Source organism: Spermophilus citellus (genome assembly GCF_964194105.1).
Source record: "Spermophilus citellus genome assembly, chromosome: 14".
In the NCBI taxonomy this organism is placed as follows: Eukaryota; Metazoa; Chordata; class Mammalia; order Rodentia; family Sciuridae; genus Spermophilus; species Spermophilus citellus.
This window is the reverse complement of record NC_138194.1, coordinates 31774026-31795563: the sequence shown is the minus strand read 5'-3', so window position 1 is coordinate 31795563 and position 21538 is coordinate 31774026. Positions and strand designations below refer to the sequence as shown.

Genomic DNA, 21538 nt, shown 5'->3' with positions numbered 1-21538 from the left:
GACTTTGATTTCCAGTTTGAAACTAACCCATGAAATCTCAACAAAGTTAACTCCCGAGATTCACTGGAAGCAGATGCACTGAAAGCCAGCAAGGGACCTAATTGTTGAAAATTGTCAGTTTGCTGTCTGCTCTCTCAGGTTTTTTTTTAATAATTAATTATAATAGAGTTTTGATTTTTCAGGTGACATACCAAAATGAAAAGGTCTTGTACATCCAACTTTAGAATGTATGTAGCTGTTGGCTTCAACGTTCTCCTTCACTTATGGAGCGAGGAAATGCACTACATTCATCTGGTTTCTGCTTCCTTCACACCCCTCCCATCCATTCCTTTCACTGCAGCTGAGATGAGTGGAGGCTCCCCGTGGCCCCAGTTTTGCCCTTGCTGGCTGATGACCTGGCCTCTGCCCTCCCCAGTCTTGGCCCAGTCTTCACCCAGTTGAGAGTATCTGATCACGTCTCCTTTCTGGTTCCGCTTTGCCAAGGGAAGTCAGTCTCTCTCTCCTCTGCAGGCCAATGAGTTCTGGGCTATCTCCATCCCCTGCTCTTTCTAAGGGTCTCCCCCTACCATTTCATTCTGTGCTTCATGGAACAACTTTCACTTCGCTGAAGATGTCTGATGGCTTCATTTTTCACCTCTGTCCCTGGTGCACCTTGCCCCTACTGCCTTTTCAGGTGGAGAAACTCTGTTCTTCATGACACAGTTCAGGTGCCTCCGTTTCTGGTGTAGTGTCCGTGGATCAAAACTACCCTCCCCTTTTAGCAGGACCCTGCTAAAGGGGAGGGTGGTTTTGATGCCCCTTGGACATGCCTCCAGCATGGTCCTTCCTCATCATCTTCCATGTCTGTCCCTTCCATTTGGCTTAGAGTCACTAGAGGGCAGGTGCCAGGGTTCTGTTCTCCCGACTAAAAGGCTCGGGGGTCATTCCAGTTGAACTGGGCTAACTGGGCTGCACAAAATAACCACACAAGAGACACAAGTACCTTTTTCTTTGGGGTCGCTGTGACGGCTCCTCTGACCTTCAGGGTCCGCAGGAAGAGAGAGAGAGAGAGAGCACCTGCCGACCCCTTTTATTGAGGAGAAGCTATTCAAATGAGGCAAGGGGTCAGGTTTCAGGGGGCTGAGTCTATCTTCATGATGTCCACTGTCAGCAGGTAACTGACACCTGGGTAGGCCACACCCAAGGGCACAGTAAGAGAAGGGGACACACACAAGGCACTTCCATGGAAGATTTTATCCTAAACAGGGCAAGGGGTTATATTACAAAGGAACAGGTGAGCATAGCTTCACCCCTGGGGCTGTAGCAAGACACACCCATGCACAAGAGACACAGACCCTGGAACCCAAGAAGGGTGGGGAAAGCTCTGCCACATTTCTGTGACTGAGCGCCTCAGCACCCAGCCGGGGAGTGTGACTCAGTCAAGTGCAAGGTTGGTCTCCCACAGGCAGGGGTGTGTTTTATGTTGCAGTCTCCAGGTAAGACTATACTAGGAACATGTAAGTGCCAAAGAAACTTGGCACAGACTCACAGGGGCCTGGAAAAGCTAACACTATTTTCAGGAATGAAGAAGGTATCCATCACTCTTTACCTTTTCAACATACATCACTGTCTTATAAATCATGGAGCTATTTGATTAATTTATTTTAAAATACAATTCAGGTTTTTAGCCTTGTCTTATAGATCACATTTGTTCAGTAAATATTTACGAGTAGATACTAAGTAGTGGCTTCTGTTGGTACATGTGGATACAATGGTGAAAGGTTGTAAACCTGCTTCAGTCAACCCAGGTGTTTCCTAAACACTTGACTTTACCTCCTTCCTTGATTTTCTAGGCCCTAGATAGCACCCTAGGCCCCAGATAGCACACTATGCATTAGCTCATTTAATCTTCCTAATTCCTCTATGAAGTAGTTACTCTTTCCTCAATTTATACATGAGAAAAATGAGCCTTAGAGAAGTCAAGTAGCTTGTGAAGAGCTAGTAAATAGTGAATCCAGGTCCTATATGAGGTCTAAGTCGTCATGGCTATGTATTTGGCTATTTTCCTTTACATCAACTAGTCCATCAACAAGCATTCAGTGAGCCCTTCCTAAAAACCTGTAAATATATAATAATGCTCTAGGTTGTGGGAGAGAGATAACAGAATGTCAGACCGGCCTTATTTCCTCACTGGCATAAGAAGATGTAACACAGCAAACCATGGGTGCAAAGTTCAGAAAAGACTTCTCAGGGTCTGGCATGGTGGTGCATACCTGTTACCCAGCAGCTCAAGAGGCAGAGGCAGGAGGATCACAAGTTCAAAGCCAGCCTCAGCAACTTAGCGACTCAGTCTAAGCAACTCAGTGAAACTCTGTCTCTAAGTAAAAAATACAAAAAAAAAAAAAAAAAAAAAAAGGTCTGGGGATGTGACTCAGTGGTTAAGTGCTGCAAGTTTAATTTCTAGTACAAAAGAAAAAAAAAAGATTTTTCAGCACAAAAAAACATGCTTTTGGTAGTAGATAGCACTTGATGGAGACCTGTGCCCATCTTTTTTTAATACGCCCATAATCCTTCTTGCGTCCATTGTTCTGCATTTTGGTTGTTTTTAATTTTTGTCATTTTACCATTTTTTAAGTGTAGCATTCAGTACTGTTAAGCACAGCCAATAGTGTTACTATGCAACCAATCTCCAGAACTCTTTTCATCATCAAAGCTGAAACTCTACATCCATTAAATAAGACCTCCCTTTTGTCCCCACCCTAAGCCCCAATAATCACCATTCTACTTTGTGGCTCGGTGAATTTTAGTACTCTAGGTATCTTACATAAGTGAGAGCATCCTATATTTGTCTTTTTGTAACTGTCTTATCCCACACAGTATAACATCTAGACCCATTCATGTTGTGACGTGTCAGAATTCCCTTCCTTCCTAAGACCGAAGTGTTTCTTTGTGTGTGTACAACACATACCATATTTTGCTCACACATCATTTAGTTGGAAACTTGAGTTGCTTCTTCCTTTTGGCCATTGAGAATAATGCCGCTATGAACACGGGTATACAAACATCTTCAAGAGCTTGCTTTCAGTTCTCTTTTGCAAAGGAAACATCTACCCAGAAGTGAAATTACTGAGTCACATACTAATTTCATTTTTTTAAAAAATTTTTAGTTGTAGATGGACACAATACCTCTATTTTATTTATTTACTTTTATGTGCTGATGAGGATCCAACCCAGGCAAGCACTCTATCACTGAGCCTCAGCCCTCGAGTAATTTTATTTCTAATTTTTTGAGAGACCATTTTACTTTTATCCATAGCAACAGCACCATTTTACATTCCCTCCAGCCATGCGCAAATGTTAACGTTTCTCCACATCTCCATCAACACTTGTTATTTTGATTTTTGGTTGTTTTATAGCAGCCATCCTGATATGTGTAGGGTGGTTTCTCAGTGTGGCTTTTTATATGCTTGGGTTTGGTTTTGTTTTTCTCTTCCAAGTAACTTGACTTGCCAAGTGCTTTCGTCAGCCTTTGCTTATGCGAGACTTTTTGCACCTGTAACGCTGCAGGCGATTTTGACTTCTGTGATTCCAAAAAGCTATAACGGACTTAAGAAAGACATAGAAGAACAATTATGAAAATTTTAACTGAACACTTTTCTTACTGGGAAAGAATGAAGCAATTCTGTCTTTTGATCTGGAAAGACAAAGGCCAAGCAAGGCTGTAAACCAAACTTATGAAATGGAGCTGGGGAGGGAAGAATTGTCCAGCATGACTGGTGGCCACTCCCTCCACTTGGAGTACAAATAAAATAAACTGGTACTTTGTAAAGGGAGTAAGACACCTAGGAATTCATTAGTGAACATGCTAGAACGTGGCTTGTGGATGACACTCCATCGTTTTCGCAAGAATACTCATTCACAGTGTAGGGAATGAATATGGTCATCCCACCCAAGTGGGGTGATCAGGACAGAAATCATCACTCAGGAGGAAACCATATGTGGACAGGTCACATGACCTAACCAGTGGTCCTTTTACTTCTGAGCTCACTTTTTCCAAAACTTAACAAGTTCTTCAGCTTGTATCCTTTCCTGTAAGTGGTTTGGGTTTTTTAGACTAATACAATGGGTGGAAGATTTAAAAGAAACATTTTAAATCAGGAAACACATGATGGAAATGATCAACATGAGGTTTAGGATAATGGTTATTCCTGGGGAAGGAGCCATTACCAAGAGCATCGATGGTGCCCATGTTTTATTTACACACACACACACACACACACACACACACACACACACAGAGGTATATATACATGTATATATGTATATATGTGAAGGAACAATAATGATGTTACACTTTGATAAAATTGGGAGTTATTCATTCTGTTATTTCCTATGCTTGAAATATTTTGTACATCAAAAGAAAACCCTTAAAATGTTTGAGGAAGTCTTTTTTTTTTTAACTTTCTGAGACTGGTGTCAATGAGGTAGATATTAGGCTCTAAATCTTTCACATTTTTTTCTTCTTTTCTTCCCATTTTTTGTTTTCCTTTTCCCTTGGTCCCATCCCAAGAAGCAAAATATTGCACCAGTTGGGCCACAGATCTGACTCAATATGACATTTCTCCTGATTCTTCAGATGTTGGACTGATGTAACCACCACAGTAATCCTGATCCAGTTTTTCTCTTAGATCATAAGTGGAATTAAGCCATAAGCACATGGAGATGATTTTGTTTCTTTAAAGCAGAGGTCAAAAAACAGGGTCTTCAGGCTGGACCAACCCACAGATGTGTGTTTGACCAGTGTATTTTTAAAAAACTGAGACAACATTTTAAAAAATGGAGTGGTTTTGTAATTTTTCAAAAATTCTGATTTCTCTTATATTCAGAAGAATGACAGCTTGCATTCCCATGAGATGGCCATCAGTGAGAGGTCTGAAGGGGAGTGACGGCGGCCCCACTTTGGGTGGGGCACTCCCTCCCCAGGACATGTGGATCCAAACTGCTCTCTGTTGCTTTCTAGCATGCGCACCAGGAGCGGTTGCCATTTCTCAAAATGCCCACACTGCTGCTTTTCTTCAAGTCAACCAAGTTCCATACATGCTCATCTCTCCTAAATGTAAAAGTATAAAAGACAAAAGCCCTGGGATTTTCTTATACCTGGCTGCCTTCACTTGCCTGTCTTGACTGTAGCCCTTTAGGGCACATTAACTTCCATTCTGTAAGTAACTGGGTCTCAGCTTTTAATGGCGCTTTGCTCTTTTTAGTGGGGGAAGGGAATAATAAGTCTTAGTGACCTGGAAACATTCCAGACAGATTTATTATCTTTTCTTATTCTCTCTTCCTCCAACTTATTTTTTTCCTTTTAGTTTTAGCTGGAAACATCTGTGATTTTTTTTTTCCCCTAGCCAACTCTATAATTTTGGAAGAAAAAGAGACATAGTTTTATCATGTTTTTATTTTCTTGTGCTTTTAGAATGAAAACATTCAATAGACCAATAAAGCCATTTTTAATATAAGAGATATCACTGTTCAGGGTCCCATGCTTTATTATAGAAGTAACTTTGGGCATACGAAATAGCAGAGGTGCATTTACTACAGACCACTTCAATATTTAGCATGAGCCTTAGCTTCGTGTAAACAGTGACATCCACAAACAACCCTGCCCAATTAATGGTCATCATTCACCAAACCAGGACCCATGGCAATCAACATGGAGATGGCTCCAGGGACTTTCAGAAGTGATTATGATGACAATATTGATTACTGAATTTCTGGTTCTGTGAGGTTATTTGGATATGATAAGCAGGCTTAAAGAAAATTCTAATGTTATCATTGTATCCAGTGCTAAGATGTTGGACCCAAGAAAGGTAAAGCTTTGTTTTGAAGTTTAACCTGTCAGTGGAGTAACCCAGGCCCTCTGTAGATCGTTTTAGTAGTTTAGATCAGTGAGATGTCTTCTCCCTCCTGCCCTTTTCCACACAGATGATTTGGGAATCAAGCCCTTGGAGTGAGTAGAATTATTTGCATTCAAACTGCTTTGGAGTCATGATTTTTTTTTTTTCTTAACTCCACCAACACTACAAACATGGTGGCTCTTTCATGATTCCTGAAAGTGATGCTCTTCTATTCCCAGTCACTGCTGACCTTCAGCATATTGGTCCACAGCTGGTTGCTGTCACAGCAGCCACCATCCTGCAGGAGCAATGGCAGATGTCCCCAATCCCCACCTGGAACTCTGGCTCTGAGACAGCATACTTTTTGGCAGTCTTGGGGCTCAGCTGTGGCCTGGACCTTCCCTGTCACCAAGCCAGCTCAGTGAGCAGTGTCCCCATGCCAGCTACTCACACCTAACTCCCATGCTTTGTGGAGTCCCTGTCAGCCTCCCTCCTCACAGGACAATTGCAAACACTAATGAAGTTAGGATATTTGCTTGGGGCCTCAGGGGCAAGTGTGTGTGAAGAGCGAGAAGAATTGGTACTTTTAATTATGAGCCAACATTAACATTTTAAATCTCAAAACAGAAAACATAACTCCTCTTATGCCAGCTTTTGAAATTCACCTGTAGATTTCAAAGACGGAATGGAAAAAAATAGAAGGAAACTGATTGTGGTAGAGTTGAGGTGAGCACAGAATGAATTTATAGTTGTCCTTTGGTAGGGACAGGAGGTAGGTGCCAGGACCCCAGAAGTTACCAAACATGGAGCTCTAGTTTCTTATATAAAATGGCATAATATTTGCATATAACATATATGTATCTCTGTATACTTTATATCATCTCTAAGTTACTTATAATACCCAATACAATATAAATGCTATGTAAATAGTAACTATACTGTATTGTGTTGTTTAGGGAATCATGACAAGAAAAAAACCTGTGTGTGTTCAGTACAGGTACAATTTTTTTCCCGAATGTTTTCAACCTGCAGTTGGTTGAAACCACGGTGGAAAACTGCAGATCTGACAGGGCAATTATACAGCCACATCTGCAACACACCTCACCTGGGGTCCTTGAACAGCATCAAGTTACCTGCTCCTCAACAACCCTGGGCACTAGTCAGAAGAGCTGTCTTAGCTCCATTTTACAGATGAATGCAAGCAAAAGAGGTTGAATGACTTGCTCAAGCTAGTCTGTGGCAAAATCTGGACATTTCCCCACAAGGTTAAGTTCAGGGCTGTTTTACTTCTCAGTCTTATCCTCCTGAGCCCTACCCTGTAAATTTTGCTTATGCTTCATATTGTTCCCATGAAATAATTGTTCAAATAATAAAGAATCTTCCTGTATTCCAAATGAAGAAAACAAGGTGCCCAGGGTGAATCATGTACTTAGGATCAGGACTCCACTGAGCTTCAACAGCAGAACCCAGATCCAAATGCAGATCTGCCCTAAAACCACATTGTTAAACTCCATCCAGGCTGAGTACTGGCTTTGACACCAATGTTTTCAAGAAAGAGAAACACACAGAAGATATCTGCTCACCATCGGGATAGATCTCAACTTTCTGCACAAGATAGCATTCAATCAAGAACAGCATTTTATGGCTGGGTGAGGTGGTGCACACCTGTAAATCTCAGCGGTTCTGGAGGCCGAGACAGGAGAATCTCGTGTTCAAAGCCAGCCTCAGGCATTGAGCAACTCAGTGACACTCTGCCTCTAATAAAATACAAAATTGGGCTGGGGATGTGGCTCAGTGGTTGAGTGTCTCTGGGTTCAATCCTTAGTTCCAAAAAAATTATATATATATATATATATATAGATAGATAGATAGATAGATAGAGAGAGAGAGAGAGAGAGAGAGAGAGAGAGAGAGAAAGCGCTCAATGGTAGAGGGCTTGCCTAGCATGCATGAGGCCCTGAATTTGATCCCCAGTACTGCAAAGAAAAATAGCATTTAAGACTTGAAACCCAGGGAAATACAGAGCTACAGCACAAAGCTGTTCCTCCTACTGCTATCAACACTTGTGAATGCCTAACAATGTGTTATGTTACAGAATAGTCCTGGGTAAAGCTTGTCAATGAAAAAACCAAGGTGCAGAGGTGCAGTCACAGTGGCAGTAGATGCAAGGCAGGGGTATTGCCAGCGTTAATCAGTGCGCAGCCATAGAAGGGACAAGGGTGCTGTGTTCTCTTTGCTGGAGTACACCACCTCAGCAAAGTGAATCGGTCTGGATTCTGTGCTCCATCATCTACCTGCACCCTGAGTGCATCAAGATGAGATGCAGCAATTCATGCCAGTATATGAAAGCCCTGCTGAAGACAGACCATCTGCAGCCCTCTCTCCTTCACCTGGGCCTGAGTACTAAGATCATTAAAGCCCTGAAGGAGACAAGACACAGGCATTTGTGTCTGTTGGCATCCCCCACTAAGAAGCCAGATGAAGCAAAGATTAAACGGCAGAAAGTAGGACCCTTCCTGACAGCAAACAGACATCATTTCTTTTTCTCACTCTTGAAAACATCAATGTTCTGGCCAGTATTTAACTTAAAAGGAGCTTAAGAGTGCAGCCTCAGGGGCAGACTGCTTGCAGTTGCATCTGGACTCTGGTGGTGAAGCTCTGTGTGGCCCTAAGCATGGAATCAACCCTGTGCACCTCAGTTTCACCATCTGGAATACAGGAACTATCACTAACAGCCCGCACCACCAAGGGTCATTGTCAGGATTAAGTGAATCAATGCATGTGAAACATAAAGAAGAGACCCTTGCCTAGATGAAGTCCTATCTGTGGTGTATCTTATGGAAGTGGTCTCAGCACTTGCCAGTTCTGGGTTTCCCTGACTCTCTGTCCAACCTCTCATTCCTCTTCTAAATGTGGTCCACCAAGAATCAGCTTATCTACCACTAGGGAGCTTGTTAGACATGCAAACTCCCAGACCCCGTCCCCGATTTACTAAACCAAGGTGGGCTCAGGTTCTACTTTTTAGGTGAATTTTAAAAATTGAGCAAGCATTATCTCAGCATTTTTTTCTTAACTGAGAAATTAAGCCAGATGCCCACTTCCAAGAACCCCATCGGCTGAGCTGCACTGTAAACAGTGCCTGTGGGGACCTGGTGGTGAAGGTGGTGAAGCCCTGCAGATATAGAAAGAGGGGAAAGAAGGAGCTGAATGGACACCTTCAGCAGCATTTCCATTCTCTTCCTCTTGCACATCTCTGTTCATTGGTATATCTCCAGGGTGTTCCTCCATATGATCAACCGACACAAACAGAAAAACACAATACTTCTATGGTGCATATTCCTTTCTAGTTACTTCCTCTCCACCAGTGAAACAATCACTTTTCCAGCTTTCTTCCTAGGCTGAAAACTTGGAGGTGTTAGTCAGCTCACAGCCTCCGATGCATTACGACATCTCTTGGATCTGCTTCTTAGAATCTCTATGTCAGACGGGTACAGTGTGGTCCAAGTTCTCTCCTCAGGGCTGGCTGGCTTCAGCAAGCTCTTGGCTGTATGAACCCTTGGTGGAGCCTCCTGGTCCCACATGCCATCGCTGCCACAGCAACACCTCTCAAAGACTTTTGGATCATGTTCATGCCTTTAGCAAAGAACCCACTTTGCCTTCACTTCGTCTCTTGTGTCAAATCCGGATGTCTCTGCCCAGCATCCAAGCTACTTGCTAACTCTTGCTTCCCACATTTCATCAAGATAATTCTCCATATTCCTTTCCATGCCAGGAAATCAATGTGCCATTCACTTGGTTCCACTTGCTTCTTCCCACCTCCAGAGCATCACCTGTTGTGCCTTCTTCCCCACATCCCCAACCTCGCACTTCACCCATTCAACATTTTCTTTCTTCTTTCCTTCCATTTGTCCTCATTTCTTCTTTCAGAGCTCCTATTAAGCATTCATTCAAGACCCTCTAGCCTTACTCTAGTGCTACTGCTATATCCACATTCTTCCATGTGTGTTGCCTTGCAAACATCCCCGGGCGATTTCTGTATGTAGCTTCTCATTTGGAGACTTTACTACTGAAGTCTAGAGGCAGAGAATTTTCCATTTCTTTTGGTAATGCTATACTTTGGGGCTGGGTGGTACAGGGTGGACAGTCCAGAGTACTAAGTTAAAGTGTCCAGAATAAAGTGGGGGGCTCACTGCGTGTTATTGACTGACTTACAAAAAGGCTACTCGATTCCCTAAAGACGACCAGAAGAAAAAGAGCAGTTTGGAGTTCTCCCCTTGCTGCAGCATATTCAGAGAGTCCTAATGAGACCAAAAGAAACCTTCTTCCTATTCTCATATGCATCGTGTGAACAGAAAAAGTTAATACATGAAGAAATCAGGCTAACTGTAGCCTTTTGGACCACTTCATGCTTCTCTTCTGCTCTGAATGCTTGCCTGGTTTGCATTATGATTTCTTTCCTTGCTGGAAAACAGACTTTCTCCCTTTCTTTGGAAGGAGTGGGACCTGTTGGGAATCTGTGGCTCCAGGATTCAAATGCAATGGGCTTGGCTGGAGCGCTCTGCAGTGCATTTCTTGACAAGGCCTGAAAAGCCTATTGAATTCTGGCCAGTGCTTTTCTGCAGTGTTTGGATGTGTTTCAGCTGCAGGGTTTGACTGGGTAATCGAAATAGATTTTTTTTCCCCTTAGCAATCTTATGTTACCATTCCATCCTCACAGTTAAAATGAAATATTTTACAATCATGCAGGTACTTTTTCGAGTATAATAGAATCCTACTTTCACAAGCAAATGAGCTATGTTTTTTTTTTTTTAAATTACACGTAAACTGGTCAAAATATGAACTGGTGGTCCTGTCCTGATAGAAACATTGGCAGTCAGTTAATTAGCTTGCTAGAGGATAGCAAGTTTCTTTGAAGATTTTTTTTTAGACATAAGCATTATGGGTGGGGTACTTTTCTAAGTGATTTTTATCCCTCATCATATGTTTGAGGTACTGTGTGTGATAATCTCTGAAATGTTGCTAGCATTTTCATGTGTGTTGGGCAGAAAGTTTTGATACTCCGTGTAATAGGTTATTTGTTCTTAATCTTCAAAGGGCTGCTGACCTTTGAATGTGCTCCATATCTAAAATTCTAGCTTTAATTATCAGATTAACTTGCATTTTTTCCCTTTTGTGATTAAAGTGGGGAAAAGCTGAAATGTGTTTATTATCCCAGAATCTACTTGAGATGGTAGGATCCCAAATGTTTCGTTTGTTTTGGTAATGAGCAGTGATCAAATTATAGACTCCTTCAAGTCAGGGAAGGAAATTGATAAGTCAGGGGTACAGAGACATTGAGTGACATGTGCACTTCACTGAACAGCACTGGAATTGTGCCTTTCAGGGTCCCTGCAGGTCATGAATAAGACAAGGAAGATTATGGAGCATGGGGGGGCCACCTTTACCAATGCCTTTGTGACCACGCCTATGTGCTGCCCGTCCCGGTCGTCCTTGCTCACCGGAAAGTATGTGCACAACCATAATGTCTACACCAACAATGAGAACTGCTCTTCGCCCTCCTGGCAGGCCATGCACGAACCTCGGACCTTTGCTGTATATCTTAACAACACTGGCTATAGAACAGGTAAAGGATGACATTTCTAGCCCATGAACCTCTGCTACTATGTCTTTTTAGACACAGGAAAATGCATTGTATAGTGTAATAGATATAAAGTTCCCATAAGCCTCTAACCTAGTCTAGTTTCTCTCTTCTCTGTCAGAATCCTCCCCATCCCTTACTGTCTTCATCCATGTGCTGTTACTATAACCAAATACCCGAGACAGGGTAATTTATAACAGAAGAAATTTATTCATCTCAAGGTTCTGGAGCCTGAGGAGTCCAGAAGCATGGGGCAGCTTTGGTAAGGGCTTTGTACTGTGTCATATGGCAAAAACATGTAAGAGCACATGCAGAAGAGACAGAACACAAAGGGCAGTCTCGCTTTATAGCAACCTGCTCTCAAGGGGATGAATCCACTCCTGTGATCACCTGTTAAAGACCCAACTTCCCAAAACCACCATAATGAAAATTAAACATAAATATGAGTTTCAGAGTAGACAAACCATATTCAGAAGGTGAGCACTGACTTTTTTACTCTGAAGAATGTACCAGAAAGATCCCTTAGAGAAAGATCAGAAGGGTACTCAATGGACATGATCGGAAAGTGTCATACCCTCCTGGGCATCCAGTGGCTAAAATGTCCTAGAATAATAACCTGCAACAAAGAGTGTGTGTCCCATTTACCTCCTCACTCCAACCTGCCAATCTCAAGGGGCCATGGTACAACTTGCAGCTTTCCTTAGCTGTTCACAAATTCCTACTTATTATTTCAGGGAGAAATTAACAAGTATCTTCGGGCTGCTTAGGGTCTGGGACATGGCAGATGGTCAAAATTACTTATTGAATGAATGAATAATGGAATGAACAAGCCAGTGTGTACCATATTTATTTGTTCACACAGTTAATAGGACTTGGTTGCTTTAGTTTAAGTTGTGGTTCTTTTTGTATCTCAAGTGTTCACCTCCATCTTGCTATTCCTGCTAGCATTGTTTAACATACACAGGGCAAGAGGAAGTCCTTAGTTGGTGTTTTGAAAACTGGGAAACTCTTTCAAGAGGTGTTATAAATATCATGGCAAACTTAATGAGAAAGAAGCAAGACTCCCTCTGAGAATGTTACCCTCAAAGTCCTTATTCCCCCAGCACTGGACACTAACCTTAGCTTTTCAGATTATTTCATCATGGAACAAAATGAAGACAGGTGGGCAGGGGGTGGGGGCATACAAAAATAGGAGTTGAATGTTGTTGTTGTTGTTGTTGTTGTTTTTCTACAGAACCATCTAGATTTATTCATAAGAATTAAAAATGTTACCATGAAAGTTTATTGGAAATGATTCTCAGGGCAACAGTTTTTCTCTGCTGAAGGTTTAAAAGTAAAGGATTTCAGATAAATATTCTCTTAAACCTCCTTTAAAAATGAAATTAATCTTTCCCACTGGACTCAGGAAATATGTGGCCATTTGCTTTTTTTTGCAGAGTACCCCGTGGGCACTTACTACTTGTTATTTATGGATGAAAATATTGATTGTGCCTATGATAGTATCGTCATTCAGAGGCTGCTTAAGATCTTTCCTTGCAGAAGCAGCTTCTCCTATGATCTCAAGGGTGTTTGCTTCTGCTTCAGAGAGAAACTAGGTTACAGGGAGGTTGTAGAGAGTGCCTTATCCAAGTGTGCTTCCTCACATTAGTGATTTAAATTTATAGCACCTTTCATCTGAGGACTCTAAAGCAATTTGAAAATCCATCAAACATCTCTGTAGGTTTCCCAGACGGCAAACATACTTGGCTATGTTTTATAACGGAGGTGAGGGTTTCAAATGTTGTGTAACCAGCTCAGAGGCAGAAGCAGAAATGGTCCCCCAAAGCCTGGTTCCTGATTTTAAACACCAAATTGTGTTTTGCTCCTGGGAAGTATTGTGTGAAATCAATACCTTTCAACTCCCAGGCTCCCTATAGTTTCACCCTTAGCAGCAGACCTGGAGCTGGGAGGGCTGGGGCGCTCACCCTATCCAGAGTATATGGATGGTGATTGCCGTTAGGAATAGAGACATACGGTGAATCACAGGTCAATCAGGACCTCGAACAGTCAAAAAGGGTGTGCTAATTTGTTTCAGGGCTAACTCAGGGAAAAGAAGAAAGAAGGAGTTAGCTTTTGTTGCTTACCTACTCTGTGCTGGGCACTTTAGCCACCTCACATAGTATTTACAGCAATCTTGGAAAGGGAGATTTCACCCTTGTGACCAATGGGTTGCAGGCCAGCCAGTGGTGGAAGGAACTCAGCACATCTGACTCCAAACTCCTTTCTCTTTTTATCATCTTATTTCTTTACATGTTATTCATCCTGCCTTCTTCCAAAATGCCTTACAGAGACACATAGAACACAATAGGATACGGAGCAGTAAGAACTTGGCACATATCCAGGCACGGTGGCACACACCTATAATCCCAGCACCTTGGCGGGGGGGGGGGGGGGGCTGAGGCAGGAGGATCTCGAGTTCAAAGCCAGTCTTAGCAACTTAGGGAGGCTCTAAGCAATTCAGTGAACCTTGTCTCTAAATAAAATATTAAAAGGGCTGGGTGCTCAGTGGTTAAGCACCCCTGGGTTCAATTCCCAGTATCAAAAAAAAAAAAAAAAAAAAAAAAACTTGGCAAATAGAAAAAAAAGTAAATTAGTTAAAGTCAAGGCAAAGGTTGGTATACAAACTACATGGAGTTATAGGGAAAGGGTGTTTATTTAAGAATAAGCTTCCAGATGGCAAAAGCAAAAATGGAATCACTGTTCATTGCAAAGTTCACTGGGTCACTAGTGAAAAACAAATAAAAACAAATCAGTTGTTTCTAAGAAGTGTAGTTTATTATGGAACTTATTTCAATTATACTAGGCTGTGATTACCCAGTGATGGATTTTAAGGGTTTGAATAAAACCCAGAGATTGTTTAGTTTAGTCCCCTTATTTTCGGAGAAGCAAATTTAGACCCAATGATTGAAGAGACTTGCTAAAGCTATGCTGATGTTATAATGAGAAGAGCATGGACCAGTGTTCAGGGTTCTGTCCAGTGTGCTACCCTGATCTGAAGGGTTGTGCCTAGGATGCTACCATGAGTGCACCCTAAGGCTTCCCCTCTGCTACCCAGCAAGCCTGCTCCAGCCCAGGTTTTCTCCAGGGAGAACAGATTTGCCCCTGGAAACTAACCCTTCTTCCCAAGGATTGATGTGCTCGGGTAATGTGGGAATTTATAGTGCTCACTCCTACAAAATACAGAGAATTCTTTAAGGGGAACAAGGACATTTCCAAATACTTTGGAGTAGGAAAAGGATAATATGCACTTAAGAAAATAACTGTTGATGTACCTATTAGTTAATCAGAGAGATTAAGAAAATTGATGATAGAGATTGATATAATTTAAATTTATCTCTGAGAAAATATTGAAACATCTCAGACTATTAGGAAACAAAGATGTTTCTGTGACAGTAATTATTGATCTAGCCATGGATTGTGACCCATTTGAAATTGCACAAATAAGCACATAAGAATGACAGATGTGTTAAGGAATTATGAGTGTTGGTGAGTAGATATTAAACTGACATAATTATTTATAAGACACTAACCTAGAGGGGGAAATAACTGATGTATAAAGGTTTCATTACCTCCCTGATAATGAATTTATTGTTTGGACTATTTAGCTGCAAACCAAGAAAAATAATAAAGGAAACTGAAATATATATTATACATAAATATCCATCTAGAGAAAACACAAAGCAGCCATAAATTTTATGAAGAACAAACAGCTCCAAGAAGACAAATTACTAAGAGGCTTGTTTTGGGAGGCATCCAGAATACATGGATTTAAATGAATTGAATTGATCCAATATTATATTTACCATTGTATGACTTGATTTTTCTTTTTCAGAATTTAGGCATATTTTTGGACCGGTTATAGCCTAAATTCTTCTAACTTTACTCATGGAAAACATGAGTCTTTAAGAGCTTAAATGTTCAAGGAGGGAAAAAATGCAGTAATGTGTCTTTTGTATTTTGCTCTAAAAAGTGAAGTAGGAATGACAGTATATCGACTATTATAAAAATGAATATGCTGCCCGAAATCTGCTTTAAAAAAAAAGGTTTAAATTTCTTAGGAGGGCACAGATGTTAATATAAAATTTAGCACATCCAGTTTTAAGGTTAAAATAATCAGCCACAGTTGAGAGGTGCTATCTCATGCAAAAGGAAAGTTTTGAAGTAAGATGGAAGGATCTAGAGTCCCATCCTTCACTATCCTTAGGTTGTTTTGAGGACTCAGTCCAGTTTTCCAACCTATATAATGCAAATATTACTAAACTTCCTTTTCTGTTCAAAATTATATTGTAACTTTATTGTATCCACTCTAATTATTGATTCTTTTTAAAAAATATATTATCCAAATTATAATTATAAGACAATATAATAAAATCACACAAGAGTTAATTTTAGTTATACTAATTCTACTAATTCTACTTCATTTCACAAGTGGAAGTTAATAAAGATCTGCAATAAAAAAAGAATTTTTTTGACAAGGGGTCTAACTATGTTGACCAGACTAATCTCCTGAACTCAAGTGATCCTCCTGCCTCAGTCTCCTGAGTACCTGGGACTACATACCCTTACCATCAAGCCTGGCTTTACAATAAGCCTTTTTGTAAAGAATCCTTTTGTAATGAATCAATTTAGACAAATTAATCTATTTTCTAATTGTATGTCTTTTTACATTGCAAAATTTATTTATGTTATTTATAGCAAGTGTATTTATTCTGTAGTATGAGATTTATTTAAATGCAGACTTCACTTAAAGTAAGACCTAATATTCTTATTTTTATGGATTATGGTGCTACAGATTTTTGATAGGGACATGAACATGAAACATAGCATACATTTATTCAACTACAGTATGTTTGAAATACTTTAGACACTGGGCTATGAAGAGCTAAATTATAAGTTTCCTGTGTTCACCAGACTTAAAATCTAGTTGAGGAAACCAGACTCATGTATACAAACTGACATATATCAAAATTTCATCTTGGTTCAAAATTATGCATATTCATCATGAAATCCTGACACCCTTTATCTATAAACTACATGGAGTAGAATTACAATTTATCTATCATTTCATATACTTAAAAAAAATTGACTTCTGCAGCATCAGATCTATTGTATGGCTATTCTCACTTAAAAATAGATGCTTTTGCTTCAAATAGATTAAGGAAACTTTTCTAAGGATTATGTAACAGATTTAGACAGAAGTAGCACAGGCCACATCCAACAATAATTATGATCAGGTCTTTCTTGACTTTCTACCTGTTGCCCCATGTCCTACCACTTTCTAAAACAGCTGTGAAGGGAAGTGTTTAATGGTGTTCAAAAGAAAAGAATGATCTAGAAGGTCCTGTACATGTCGTGTATGCATGTATTCAGATAGTAGCAGTTGGGTTGAATTGCCGCTGCCAAAGGATAGAAACACTTTGGACTATCTATAACCTCTACACATGGGCAGAAAGGCAATATGGGCAAGAAGACAAAATTCACCTTAGGGAGGGAGGAAGAGATTTAATACATCTGGAGAAAAATAATTAGAAGCCCAGATAATCAATGGCAGTGTGCTGCCAAGAAATGCAATGTCCAAAGAAGCCAGGGGTGATTACAAATGAGTCTCAATGTCATGAGCCAACAAATAAAGGCCAGAGTGACTTGAGGCTGACGGTGGTACTGAATGTCACATCCTGACACGGGAGGGCCTGGTCTGGCTTGGAACAAGTGTGATGGGTGAGGGCACATCTGGAATCCTAAGTACATTTTTCACACTCCATTAACACAAAGACACCAAAAACCTGGAGGGAGTTCTGAAGCCAATAACAAGGACTATTAAGAGACTTAAAGGAGTAATTTACAAGGGAAGGATTAAGGCAAAGGGTGATAGCCATGGCAATGGGTAGAAAACACTACAAAATAACCTAAAACGTTAAACAATGAGGGAGGGCAGGACTGACTTGGCATGGCTGCCTTGAGAAGGAGGAAGGAAAAAAAAAACAAAAACAAAAAAACAAACTCTAAAAGTAGCAGGAAAAAAAATTTAAAACTAATTAAACAGGAAGATGTAAGCCAAATGGGGGAGAATTTATTTCCCAAATCTAAGTCCTATCCGGTGATTAAAAAAAAAAAAGTATATAATCTCTCAGGAGATGCTTTCAAATGCATGATGCAGAGCACAGGGTAAAGCAAGATTTCCTTGCACTGCCGAGTGGCAAAGTATTTAAAATCAGAAGATGGGGTGGTACAAGGATAATGATGATGGCGATGATGATAATAAGACTAAGAGTAGCAGCACTGAATGAGCCAAGGTATGTAGAGATACATTCCATGTGGATTAACTCATTTAGTCCTCACAACCACCCTGCCACAATTATTACTCTCATTATCCTTGAGCTTTACAAAGGGGATAGGAGTGGGGAAAGGTGAGGGATCTGGCCTGTGGATAAATGGCTGGCCCCAGCAGAGCTAAGATTTCAACCCAGGCAGGCTGGCTGTAGGGTTTATATTTCTAAACCACTGTGCTTTTAACTCTTGGAAATAAAAGAAGAGAAAAGTTGGGGGTGGGGGGCCTGAGGAGGAAAAAGAGGAGGAGGAGGAAGAGGAGGAGGAGGAAGAGGAGGAGGAGGGAGAGGAGGAAGAGGAGGAGAAGGAAGAGGAGGAGGAGGAGGAGGAAGCCAGAGAAGAGAGCCAAGCCTGAGGTTCTTAAATACCAGGCTCTTGGAAACAGTCCTCTTCTGAACAAACTATTGCTGGGGTGTGACCCTAGTCTGCTGCCTGTGACTCTAAGTCATGATGCATTTGGTCAGAAAGGAAAATCATTCTGTGGTTATATGTGAAAGGTCGAGCCGTCTCTAAAGGTGAGAGAAATTCTTCATGCACACAGTCAGCTCAAAGGGAAATCCTGAGCCATTTGACTCCAGACCCTCTGACACTTTGTCCCGCACTCAGGCGGGATTCTGGGAAAGGCAGTACTTGGCTGATTTCTTGATTGGTTCACTCACTCACAGATTCAACAAATAAATGAACATAGCCATGTTTCTCAGATTTTTTCCCCCCCAAAAATGAAAGAAATATCAACTTCAGGAACTCGGAAGCTCTATTTTATGAAAATATTTCAGAAAATTGAATCAGTTTTAATTCAAGTGAAAACACACACACACAAAAATTCGGTAACTTGCAGAATCCCCAGAACTTCACATTGTGTTCCATGAACCCCAGCTCAAGGAACAAAAAAAGATGGAAACTGTGATGTGTTCAAGGATGGAGATGAGGCCAAGGCAGTATCTCCTCTCAAAAAGCCTCTGCCAAAGAGGGATTCCCTACAGAGATGACTGACCACAGCTGAGAAAGGGAAGATGACATTAGAGCCACAGGACACCCTGCTGCAGGATCAGACCAGGGCGTGAAGGAGATGGCGGATCCATCAAAAGGCAGAGGAAGACAACAGTAAAAGCAACAGTAGAGCGTGTCACCTTCTCCCCACGTCCTCGCCGACACTTATTGTTACTTGTATTCTTGATCATGGCCATTCTGACTCCAGTGAGATGGAAGCTCAGTGTAATTTGAACTTGCATTTCTCTAATTTCTAGTGCCATTGAACATTTTTTATATACTTGTTGATGGTTCATATTTCTTCTTTTGAAGTCCCTGTCCAGTTCCTTTGTCTACATATTGATTGAGTTATTTGTGGGATGTATTTATTTATTTATTTTGGTGTTAAGCTCTTTGAGTTCTTTGTATATCCAGGAAGTTCATGCCCGTACCTCAGGTACAGGTGGCAAAGATTTTCTCCCATTCTGTAGGTTCTCTCTTCATGCTCCTGATGGTTTCTTTTGCTGTAAAGAAGCTGATTATTCTGATGCTTTCCCATTTATTGATTTTTTGATTATATTTCTTGAGCTGTAGAAGTCTTGTTCAGAAAGTCAGTTTCTGTACCAATAAGCTGAAGTGTTGGGCCTACCTTTGCTTCTAGTAGGAGCAGGGTTTCTGGCCTAATTCCTAGTTCTTTGATCCACTTGAGTTGAGTTTTGTGAAGGGTGAGAGAAATGGATTAACTTTCATTCTGTTACAAATGGATCTCCAGTTTTCCCAGCATCTGCAAATTGGTACGACCCCTCTGGAGAGCAGTGTGGAGATTCCTCAAAAAACTAGAAATGGAACCACCAATTGACGGAGTTATCCCACTCCTTTGCATATATCCAAAGGATTTAACATCTGTATACTACAGTGACACTGCCACATCAATGTTTATAGCAGCAGAATTCACAATAGCTAAGCTATGGAACCAATGTAGATGCCCACCAACAGATAAATGGATAATGACATTATGATATATATATACACACACACACACATAATGAAATATTACTCAGCCATGAAGAAAAATAACTCTATGACATTTGCCAGTGAATAGATGGATCTGGAGAATATCATGCTAAGCAAAATAAGCCAACCTCTAAGAACCAAAGTTCAAATATTTTGGCTGATGTGTGGAAGCTAAACCACAATAAGGGGGAGGGGGGAGCAGAGAAGTTCAGTAGATTAGACAAAGGAGAACAAAAGGAAGGGAGGGGAATAAGAATAGGAAAGAAAGTAGAATAAATAATTTTCGTACGAATACATATGAAAATACCTAAGTGAACCCCACCATTGTGCCTACCCACAAGAATGGGGTCCTGATTAAGATAAGATATATCCAATGCTTGTATAATCTTATCAAAGTGGATTATATGTATAACTAAGAAGAACCAATGAAATAAAATAAAAAGCAGAGGGATGGAAACCAGAGCCCAAACCAAGGGAGCACACTGTCTCGAGGGACAGGGACAACTAGCAGAGAAATGAAACATGAGCTGGAAAGATCCGGATTTTATCTAGACTCAGGATGGGCAAGGTAGAGGATTTATCTTGACTCTGCAGGCAACAAAGGTCATCCAGGATTATGATAAGAGGGTGACATGACCACAGCTGGTCCTTGGGAAGATTAAGTGGTGACACTGAGGGTGGAAAGACCCTGCAGCTGTCTCAGAGAGCCGGCAGTGACACTGTGAGCATCCATGGGATGTCAAGTCACCAAGGAAGAAGGGACAGATTTGAGTCCTGTCACGGAGTGGAATCACAGCAGGGAGCCACTTCTCAGCAAGGGAAGGATGGGGTAGGTGAAATCAGAGGAGGCCCTGGATGGTAAAATCTAAAAAGTGGGTGATTATGCCACTTGGAGGATTCAAAGATAGCTGAGGAGTAAAGTTGATTTGAAAGGGAAGATAGTTCATTGCATTTTCGATGAGTGCATAGCACCTTCAGATGGAGATGTTTTACAGGCAATTGTATATTAATGATGAAAGCAAGCTAAGTAGATGTCCCACAGAGACCCAGATGTGAAGTTCATGGCATAAATTTAAGATTCAGAAATGTGCACTTTAATACCCCTGTCTTAAGGTACCTTGATTTTAGGATTCCCCCACACATACATCTTCTTTTTAAAATTATTCCAAGCCAGTCTTCCGAGAACTTAACCTTTTGCCATATGTGTAAATGAAGGGACCTATAAAACGTGCTCAGTGAAGCCAGAAAGTGGTTTCAACGTAGGTATCTAGCTGGGCACAAAACATGGTCTCTCCTAAAACAAAATGTTGCAGATTTCTAAGAATCAGAAAAGTAAAACTTGCATAAATGTGGGTATGTGTGTTGTGTCTATACACACCCATGCATTGACATGTATGCATACATACATATAGAAAATAAAAGTTTTCTCCACTCCCTTAAAGTGACCAACCAGTAATGGTTTTCCTAGTGTAATCAGAAGAATTACAAATAGCACCTCTTTCTCAGTTAAGTTCCCTAATAATACATTAATTGCCACCCGTCTAACAATTAATTATAAGGTATTTGACTTTAATACATAACCATTTGGTTCCTTTGATATTCCAACTCCCCCTGTCCTTATCATCTTTATCATCTTTATTATCATCTTTAGCAGAGGAGCAAAACTGCAGTCTTCCTC

The 21538-nt window shown here is 40.9% G+C and overlaps 1 protein-coding gene across 6 annotated transcripts in view; it reads left to right on the top strand.

Annotated features, from left to right (window-relative positions):
- LOC308633097 (extracellular sulfatase Sulf-1) overlaps positions 1-21538 on the top strand; it is a 182760-nt gene that overhangs the window by 101248 nt on the left and 59974 nt on the right. For 4 of the 6 annotated variants that reach the window (XM_081265591.1, XM_081265592.1, XM_081265593.1 and 1 more), the window contains one exon: positions 11257-11496. In XM_081265591.1, the coding sequence (XP_081121717.1) occupies positions 11257-11496 (240 nt within the window). Of the gene's footprint in view, positions 1-11256; positions 11497-21538 lie in introns of those variants that run through there. The other 2 variants (XM_081265594.1, XM_081265595.1) reach the window with 2 other exon arrangements.